Below are 9,925 nucleotides of genomic sequence, written 5' to 3' on the forward strand. Positions count from 1 at the left end.
TGTTCTGAAAGCCTTAAGACATGGATTAACTCACTGAGTCTTCAGAACAAGGCACTATTATGATGGTCATTTACAAGTTAAAAGACTTGCCCAAGGTCACACAGCAGAAAAGTGATCAAGTGCAGATCCGAAAATTCAAGTCCTGCATCTTCCCCCTGATGTGTGACCTTGGCAAGCCATTTCACCTTTCCCAGCCTGCCTTCCCTCCTGCTCACCTCCCTGGATGGCTGTAGGCATCAAAAAGGCATGATGGATATGAAAGCGCTTTCTGAGCTGTAAAGTACTACATAAATGTGGTTTATTATTATTGAAGGGTCCCTCAGAAACCACCCTACGTTTACACTGGGATTATTTAATTTTTGTAGTTAAAGTATAGCTGTTGATAGAAAAGAGACATTCTTAAATGTAACTAATGTGAAACTGGGCCTTAATGGAGGAACTGGCCTGGGGGTGAAGCGAGTCGGCTAAGGCAAGACAGCGAGTCTGAGCAGACTGACAGCAGAACAGGAATCCCAAAGCTTGTACCACTATGACATAGGAACACCAAGAGCTCCTGTCATGACGAACACTGCTAGGACCTGTCTGCCTTGAGGATGTGTTGGAGGGGCACGCAGTCCAAAAAAGAGAATGGATGTTGAATGGGTTTCTGATACGAGTTCTGTGATGAAGATGGTAAGAATTATGATACCAACATACGCCAGGCTCTACACATCACAGGCATGCCTCATTAGGTCTTTGCCATGACCTGATGAAGCAAGTATTATTTGCCCCAAGGTCACACAGCTTGATGTGGGTGAGCTAGGACCTAGGCCTGACAAGCTGCAGTTACTCAGACTGAACTACTGCTAGAATGGAGGACCATTCAGGATACCAAATTCAAAGATAATTATCCCTAAAGAACATTTAGCTTATTTAGACTTGATTTCATGACCTCTAGGTGGTTAAAAAATGTGGCTTCCATCAATACACCTTGTGTAAGCCTGGCTGTATTCTCTAGTCACTTCTTACTACTTCCACCTCAGCCTCCTGGTTAAACCACTCTTCTTTCTCACCTGGCAGGTGCACCAGCCTTGTCACTGGTTCCTCCTGGCTGCAGCCCTTGCAGAATTCAGATCACTTCACCCCTGCTGTAAACTCTCTCCAGGCCTCTCTCTCATTCATCCACAGCCAAGTCATCAGCATGGTCTATAACACCCGGCGCAATCTGGCCTTTGGCCACCTCTCCCCTCTCAGTCCCAACCACTTTTCCTCTTGCACATTCTTCAGGCCTTGGCTCAAACACTATCTTTCAGTGATACCGATCTCTGAAAACTGCAGTTCCACCTCCCTTGCAAGGCATGACCCTAACCCATTTTATTGTCTTCAGAGTGCTTACTATCACCTGATGTTTTATATATGTGATACATGCTTATTGTCTATTTCTCCCCACTGGACTGTGAGCTTCACAAGGACGGAATCTTAATTTTATTTAAGGCAATAGTACCCCTAATACCTAGGACAGCCTGGACATAGGAACTCAAAAAATATCGTCTGACTCAATGACTGAATGATCAGGTCAGTGAAAATTCCCATTACTGTTATTCTGGTTTGATAACTGTCTGTTTCTTCAGAAATTTGGTGGGCATTTCTTTCATTAGGTACCTGCTATGCCCAAGACCTCTGCTCTGTGCTGAGGAAGCAAGTGTGGACAAATGCGGACTCCACCTTCAGGAAATTCCTAAAATCTGGTAGAGATTTAATAGTGTGAAAAATGTCTTCTTTACACTAAGTTCATGCTACCAACGTTACTTTCACTTATCCAAGTTCTGTTGGGTACTCTACCAATAAAAAAGGCACAGCCCCTCTTCCTCCAGATATTTGGTGATCATAATCTCTCGAGTCTTCTCTTCCCCAGGCTGAACAAAAAGTCCCAGTGGATTGTCTGACTCAGGTAGCCAACTGGGAATGGGGAAGAAAGACTGGGACAGAACAGAAGCTGCTCCAGGAGCAGAGTGACTCCTTCAACAAGAAAGGAGGCATCCCTAGGGAGGACTCTCTGGAATTAGGTTGGGCGTGGGGGTAGGGACAGGGCCCTGCTAATTAAGACAGTAGTAGACTATACTTCTGTCAAAGAGCAGCTCATTGAGAATTACTCCTAAATCCATCCATGCCGAACCCAGACAAGACCACGGTTGCTGAATGAAAGCCCCATGATGGAAGGCTGAGGACGTTGGAAAATGCTGAAGCCCACTGGCCTCAAGACAGATACTTGCTGGGGAAAGGACAGCTGACAACCACTGCTTCCTGCAGCCCAAACAAATCTGGTGACTGCCCACACAAAAGTCAAGAAAACCCTCTGGGTTCTGTTGGGACCCCCTGAAAAAACACCTGGGTAATTTTCTACCAGAAGCTGAAGGGCTCTATGGGGCCACTGGGGAAATTAGTCCCAGGACGTTTGGAAAAACCTGTGATGGTGACAGAGTTCCAAGAGCAACCTCAAATGTACATGCAGAAGAACTGAGTGTTTTGAGGTGGAGTCCCTCACACATTTCTACCTCACTTTGGGACCTGAATGAGATTACTAAAAATTTCCACGTTTGGGGTTTCTAATGGGGTTTCCCCAAGATAACCGCAGAATTGCCAACAGCTGCTGAGATCTACAAAGGTCACTGAGGTGCTTCAGCTGACATATACCCATGACAAAGAAGCCAGAATAGGCAAGAAGAAACCTACAGGATCTAGAAGACCACAGAACCAGGCAGCCTGGGAAAGGCCAAATTATGTTTCCTCTCTCCACACAACAGTTCATTGCTCTCGACAATGGTTTTCCATCAAGCTAAGGGGTTTCCCAGGGGCTGCGATCCCAAAATGCCTTGCCACCTGGGTCCTCACCCTAAAATTGTCCACATTCCCATTGGAAAGCCCCCAAAACACTCTGTCCCTACAGAGAAGATCGTATCACATTTCATTCTAGATGAGTATCTCAGGAGTTGGCTTTGTTTCTTGAGAGACTCTGGGGCCAAAGTTCAGTTTTCTGAGGCAGATGGTCCACTCATTAAAACAAGTGCTTCCACCCTACAATTAAGGCCCAGGAAGGGCTTTTGTTCTAGATTCTTTATTAGAGTCAAGCTCTGGCAGGTGGCTGTCATTATTCTATTTTACAGGTAGGAGAGATGGATGGACGAGACACAAACAGGTTCAGCATCTTGCTAGGTGACTCCAGGCAGGCAGTGGTGTGGCCACATGTGGAATTCCAGTCCTTGGAGCTCACCCACAATCAAGAAGATATAACCAAAGCAGGCCACCTCGCCCCCAACACACACACACATGATTCTTATCTACTGGCCGGGCCTGAGAGGGTTTAACAACGAAAGAACTGACAAGAAGGTCACTCTGACTGGGCAAAAACCCTGATGCCTTTACCAACGCCAGAATCTGAGGCTACTACACACATACCTTGGGGAACCTGCTACTACCAACAAAGGAACTGTTCTACCTGTGGCTTCCTGAATCATGTCAGGATCACAGACCAGAGCGAGCTCCTCCATGGGCATGTCTGTGTGGCCCAACAGCATTTCTGCCCTTCTGTGCCAGGATATCTGGGTCACTTTACCACTCCTATGACAACCTGATGTGGATGGAAAAGACTTTAGGCTTCAGACTCAGGCCGACCTCGGTGTAAATTCCCACTCAAGTCACTTAACTGGCTGACGGCTACCTGGAGCCAGTCACCCGGAGCTTCACATATAAACTGGGAAGAAACGCACCTACCTTGAAAAGTTACTGTGTGGGATATATGAAACAGCACATCATTTCCATGAGGGAAGGTATCATGTGAGGCTTACTGCCAGCGCCTAGCACAGGGCCTGCCTCAGAGTAGATGCTCAGAAAATTTTGGTTGCGTGAGTAAAAGACCAACACAATGCCTCATACATGGGATGTACTCCATAAACGCTTATTTCCTTCCCCTTTTCTGCAGGGATGCTAAATTTAAAGCATTATCGCAGGGTAGTAATGGCCCACAAGTCCTACACTCGTGGATCTGCCACAGCCTCCAAGAGGGTTTTGAGATGCCACTCCAGGAGCCAGTCAGTGCAGCTCAAACAGGATGGTATTTGACAGGGACGTGTGTGGGTAGCTTCTATCCAAAGGATCTCTACTCTAATATTCTTTACCTCCTGGCCTCAAGGAGCAGGTGTGCCCCAAAATGGTGCTGATATAACTGGCTTCTGTACACATCCCCTCTGTTCACCAAGAGGAAGTAACATATGGTATATTGTCTAACGGGCTCTGAAAATTCTTGAGCAAAGATACAGAAGATGGAATTTCAATCCAGGGGTGATCTAATGAACTTGCCCAGTGTTGCTGTGTCTAAATTCTTTCTGTATATAATACTGGGCGACTGGCAATTCTCTGATCCAGGCAGCCCTCTGCAGGGGCTGCTGGACAGAACAGGCACCTTTACCAGACTGCCTTTTGTTAATACCTGGCAATAACCCACCTGGTATTAGCACCCCTACCCAAGGACAATAGTCAGGCAAGGTGGGCACAAGGCCCACATCTCTACTGGGAGATGCCTCAGAGGCTGGGTCTGAAGTGCTGGAATCCTGTCCCTCCTGTAATCAGCTGAACAAATATTTGCCCCCAAAGAGAATCAAAGCAGGAGGGAATAGGCGAGGTCATCACACAAACCAACAGGAACTATTTAATCATTTATCCCCCCAGGGAGTTCATTTACAGAACGGCTTTCAAGTCCGGTCAGCCTTAGCTCGAGAGCTCTCCACCTTTACCTCCCCCAACCCCACCCCAGTCATCTGACCTCCACTGACTTGACCCCTTTGTATTTTACAAGAACTGGCAGCAGGAATAGTTAATGGAGTTGCAAAGAAATGGGAAAAAAGACAGGGGGAAGGGCCAACTAGGCGGTGTCTGGCTCGGAGGTAAACTGAAGTGCCACGCCCTAGGCCCGCCTATGGATAATTTGCATTCTTGACATTCCTGAGTCCGTGGTGCAAGGACCCTTCCATCTTGGCTCCTTCAACAGATGACTTATTTTGCCCAGTCTGCTCAATTTTCTGGGTGTGCTGAGGGGACCGAATACGTCTCATAAACCCTGCATCTCCTCTAGGCAGGGAGATCAGCAAGGCAATTAGGACTGAGTTCATTGTAGAAGAGCAAAAACTGTCTACAATGACCACTGGTAAAGAACTCTCATCACTATCTGCTCCTAAGTTGGTGATGGGCGAGAGAATTCTCTCTCCCTGGGAAAGGAATGGGGGCGCGGCGTGACTCCTGCGTCTGGAACCAATAACAACTACTACAGAAACTTGCTGTTTCTGTAGTCAGTTGCTCGCATTAGCTCCCAGATTTACAATGTTCTGCAAGGCAAAGAGGGCTTGCCACCTTTTTTTTGCGGGGGGGGGGGGGGTGAGGCTCAGGGTAAACCGGCCTGTCCAAGGTCACACAGCTGGTTGGATGACAGGGCTGGCACTCACACCTCTATCGCTTGTTTCTGAAGTCTGTTGCTGAATCTCCATATTCCAAAGAGCCCAACAGACCAGGTTCTTGCTTTGCCAGCCAACAGTGCTCCCTGAAGAGGCCCTAGGGCCCTGGCCAGAAAGCAACAGGCAGAACAGCTGGAGCTCCCCAACCGACCCCAGGCAGTGAGGTGCAAAGTCCCCAGGCTTAATGCGTGACACAGCAAGAGCTCCACAAACAGGCCAACTGTGCAGAAAATTGCACCTTTAGAGCAAACGAACAGGGGGGTGCAGCACAAACACAACTGGCCCACTGGCACAGCTTACACTGCCCTAAAATCTGACAACCCTCAGCCATCCAAGCCAGAGGGAACTTCTGCCTGGCCGTACCCTGTTCTGAGATGAGAGGAACATGTATGCAAACTCTGAAATAAAGGGAACTTGATTTGTGGGAGGGAAGCCCACGACAAGACTGACATCCCCGGGGGAGTAAGAATGGAGGGGCTCAGAGGCATTACACTCATCAGCCCTTTCTGTGGTGAGCCATTTTGTCAGGGTGAGGGGGAGCCCTGGAATAACTTTCCACTTGCAAAGATTTGGGCCCAAATGAACACACAGGCTGTGTTTTCCTCGAGTGAGAAACTGGAACACAAGTATGAAAGAGTAGGGTCATGAGGGTGACCAGAATGAAAGATGCCTGGTCCTTCAAGAACTAGGTCATCTGTGTTTGAGAACAGTTAACCTCTTGTGGTGCAATGAGGCTGGTCACATCTCCTTAACAAACAGTCTCCAATAACCACCCAGCACAACAGAAAGAGATATGGGGGAGAGGCTGTTTGACATCTCCCGGATGGGAGGCCAAGAGAAAGGTACACACAAGGGGCGTGGTCCTTACCCAGCCGCCGTTCTCCTGGATCCAAGGCTCTAGGTGGTCGTTCAGGTAAGTGGCCATCCAAGTTGCGATCCGACTCACCAATGCCTGCATCTCCTTGTCTACGCTCTCCACACACAGAGCCCCACCGAAGGAGAAAAAGGCCACAATGCGACCCCAGTTCACCCCATCCCGGAAGAGTTCGTTCACCACCTGCTCAAAGCTCTGATACGCTGTCCCTGGGGTGATGTGAAGCTGAGATGTCAGGTCGCTGAATGCCCGCCGGTACCTCAGTTCAAACTCATCCCCAGCCTCCCTCAGCGCTTGCTTTACCGCTGCCATGGGGATCACCTCCCGGGCATCCAAGCTGCTGCTGTGGCCAGTGGCTCCATTCACCGCAGGGCTGTCCGCCAAGTGCCAGGATGGGTTGCCATTGATGGCACTGGGGGTCTCCATCTCTGATTCAGTCCCTTCTGGGGCCTCAGTTCTGTTCTCTTCTGCATCACTAAACTGACTCCAGCTGTATCCTTTCTGGGAAAGCTTGTAGGAGAGAAAGTCAACCACCAGCTCCCGGTTGCTCTGAGACATCTTTATAATAGGGATGGGCTCCACCAGTCCATTGTCCAAAACACCTGCTCACTCACTGAGTCTGGTCTCTGCTTAGTGCTTCTCTTCTGAGATCCGAAGCCAAGATAGGGTTCTGATGGGAGAGAAAGAGCTTCAGGGGAAAAAAAAAATTAATATGCGTGCCCTTTACCCTACAATATCCTATTCCCCTTTCAGATACCAGAACTGGTTTCTTTGTAGCTCTTAGGAAGGTCTGGGTCTAGCTTCCAAAAGACTTCAATGAAGTCAAATTGAAAGCACCCGTGGGCTGTTTCTGAATCACTATACCGGCTTTTTTTTTTTTTCACCCCAACCACCCCCTTTTCTCCGAAATGCTTTCCTCAGAAAGTCACCCCCACGGGTAATCTGCCCCTCCACCCCCACCTCCGCACCACCTACATTCAAATCCGTCTCAGGCAGCCGCAGGCAGGTGCAACCCCCGGAAGATCTTTTGTAACATAGGTCGGGAGAAGAGGTGGCAGCCGGGATGCCGGCAAGTCAGCCGGCCTCACGGCGGCTGGCAAAAAAAAAAAGGAGCTCCGGCTGGAAGGATCATGCGACCCGCCAGGCTGGGAGCCCAGAAGGCGACACAGGAATTACGAAGCTCAGGAACCGGCCCCCTCGCTTGCTTCCTCCTCCATCGCCTGGATCGAGGGCGGCCACTCGGCAGCGGCCTCCAGCCACCCGGGAGCCCAGCCCCCTCGCTCTTGCACGCCCCTTGGCTCTCCGCCTCCTGCTGGGAGCCAGAAGAACTCTCCCGGAGGTGGCTGGTTGTGGGGTTTAGGTTTTTTTTTGTTGTTGTTTCTATTTAAGTACCAGCTCAGGGTAAGGCTTCCGAAACCCTGAAGGGACTTCTCAATGGGGCTCAAGGTTTCGAGAAGGGACAGAGGGAGGGGGAAACTGCCTCGGATCTGCGGTCTGACTTCGGAAAGGCCATCCCGGGGCCTTTCCGGGAGGCTGACGGCCGGGGACCCCCCAGAAACACCGCTGATTTTCTTTGACTTCCCCAACGGCCCTGGACGTGGCGGTGGTGGGGGGGGATTGCCGGGTCCTCCATTCCCCGCACGGACACAATGGCCGCCGGCGCCCTGCACAAAGACGGGGTGAGGGTGAGGCGCCGGGCCTCTCCTCGGGTCAGGGAGAGGGACTGAGGCCTGTTCGAGCCTCCCCCCCACCCCGCCACCCACAACAGCTGAGACCACGTTTTCCTGAGGACAGGCCCAAGGCGGCTTCCTGGCGCCCCCGGGAGGGCTTGGGGGCCAGGGGCGGCACCTCTCCGGAGCCCGGAGCGGGTGGGCTGCGGCCTGGCGGCTTCTCCCGCGCGCTAGGCCGGGTACCCGCCGGGCCACCGCCCCGTTGCCAGGCAACCGCTCTCCCTCAGGGGCGCCCCCTAGTCCTTTCAGGGAGGAGGGGTCTCGCCCCCGGCGGCCCGCCCCGGCGTGGCCAATCAGCGAGCCCAGTCGGCATAGAAGCGGGACGGCGAGGGCTCCCATTGGGCGTAGCGCCTGCCACGCACAGGGGAGGCGGCGCTCTCACCTGCGAGCCCCGCGAGCCGTGGGGGGCCACATCCCCCCTTCATCGGCCAGGTCGTTTCCAGACGCGAGGGCTCTTCGTGGCCAAGTTCCGCGCCACGGACCCGGGCCGGCCTACCTGGCTGACGGCTCGCGCTGTCTCTTCCGAACGAGCCGGCCTCAGTTTCCCCTGAAGAGACCGGGGGAACTTGCAAGCTCAGTCACTTCCGGTGCCGCGGCAGCGCGCGCGAGCCCGAGACGCAAAGGGAGTGCGCGCCTTGAGGACTGGCGTCAAGACCTAGGAGAGAGCGCCCCCTTGCGGCAGATCTGGGGACTCTGGAGACGCAAAAAAAAAAAAGCAACGTTTATATTCATTTTCCCATGAGTTCGTTCATTTAATCAGTCAACTTCATCCATCTGTGAGTTTATATATCTAAAAAGCGTCGCGTTGTAGCTAAGAATCTTGTGTCTTGGATGCCAACTCTGTCAGTTGGTCAAGTTCCTCAACGGCTTGGTGCCTCAATTTTCCTTAACCAATCTCCCTCATTCAGTTATTGCGAGGACTGAAAGAGTTGTTATTTATGAAATTTGTAGCACAGTGTGTGGTCCATACTTTATGTTGCATAAATCTATCCCACAAATATTTATTATTTGGGTTGCTAAAGATAGAAACAAGACAAGACATGGCCCCTGCTTTTATGGAGACAAACCCTTGAGCTGGAGAAAGACAGTAAACAACTAAGAAGATACACAAGGTAATTTCAAATAATGGCTAGTGCTATGAAAGGAGTGAGTCAGGGTATTGTCATAAAGAGAGTGAAGGGAGGTACTTCTTTAGACTGGGTGATCAGGGATGTAAACCTGCCCTGCCTGCCCAGCAAGGTGGGGGGGCATTTATTCAACAAATTGTATATGTAGGATGGCCAGGGATGGCCTCTTTGAAGAGATGACACAGAATCCAAGACGGGAAATAAAAGAAAATGCTGACCCATGGTAAGAATCTAGAGAACAGCAACTTAGGAAGAAGGAACAGTTTATGCAGAATATCCCGAGGCGGGAAGATCTTGGCATTTTCCAGAAACTGAAGGAGAAGCAAGTTGACTGGAAGGTAGTGAGGGAGAGGAAATGTGGCATGGGAGGAGGTTAGAAAGTCAACTATGGAAGTGAGTTAGACTTGATCCTAAACACTGAGGGGTGTTTTATGTTCATTTAATTGATTAAAAATAGGTATACACAAACACCGAAAATTACAAATATGTAAAGAGCACAGAATGAAAAAGTTAAATCTTCCTCCCACCCCTGCTTTCCCTACAGCATTCATCACTTTCTTCTGAGGTCTTCAGAGATGGCTGGTGTATTCACAGGCTAATTACGTGGACAGATTTTTTTTATACAAATGATAGCTTGCTGAAAACACTTCTACATCTTGCTTATTTGACTGAGCTCCACATTTTCGGTCTGCCTCAGTTTTTAAAATTAAC

At 50.3% G+C, this 9,925-nt stretch overlaps 1 protein-coding gene across 6 annotated transcripts in view; it reads right to left on the reverse strand.

The window, feature by feature from the left end:
- BCL2L1 (BCL2 like 1) overlaps positions 1-8,684 on the reverse strand; it is a 50,394-nt gene extending 41,710 nt beyond the window's left edge. Inside the window, exons 1-2 of one of the 6 annotated variants that reach the window (XM_059406741.1) lie at positions 8,584-8,684; positions 6,352-7,045 (exon numbers count right to left, since the gene is read on the reverse strand). In XM_059406741.1, coding sequence (XP_059262724.1) covers positions 6,352-6,915 — 564 coding nt within the window. In that variant the 5' untranslated portion in view covers positions 6,916-7,045; positions 8,584-8,684. The other 5 variants (XM_059406743.1, XM_059406740.1, XM_059406742.1 and 2 more) reach the window with 5 other exon arrangements.
- Positions 8,685-9,925: the final 1,241 nt, after the last annotated feature.

This window comes from Mustela nigripes, chromosome 7 (assembly GCF_022355385.1).
Source record: "Mustela nigripes isolate SB6536 chromosome 7, MUSNIG.SB6536, whole genome shotgun sequence".
Taxonomy (NCBI): domain Eukaryota; kingdom Metazoa; phylum Chordata; class Mammalia; order Carnivora; family Mustelidae; genus Mustela; species Mustela nigripes.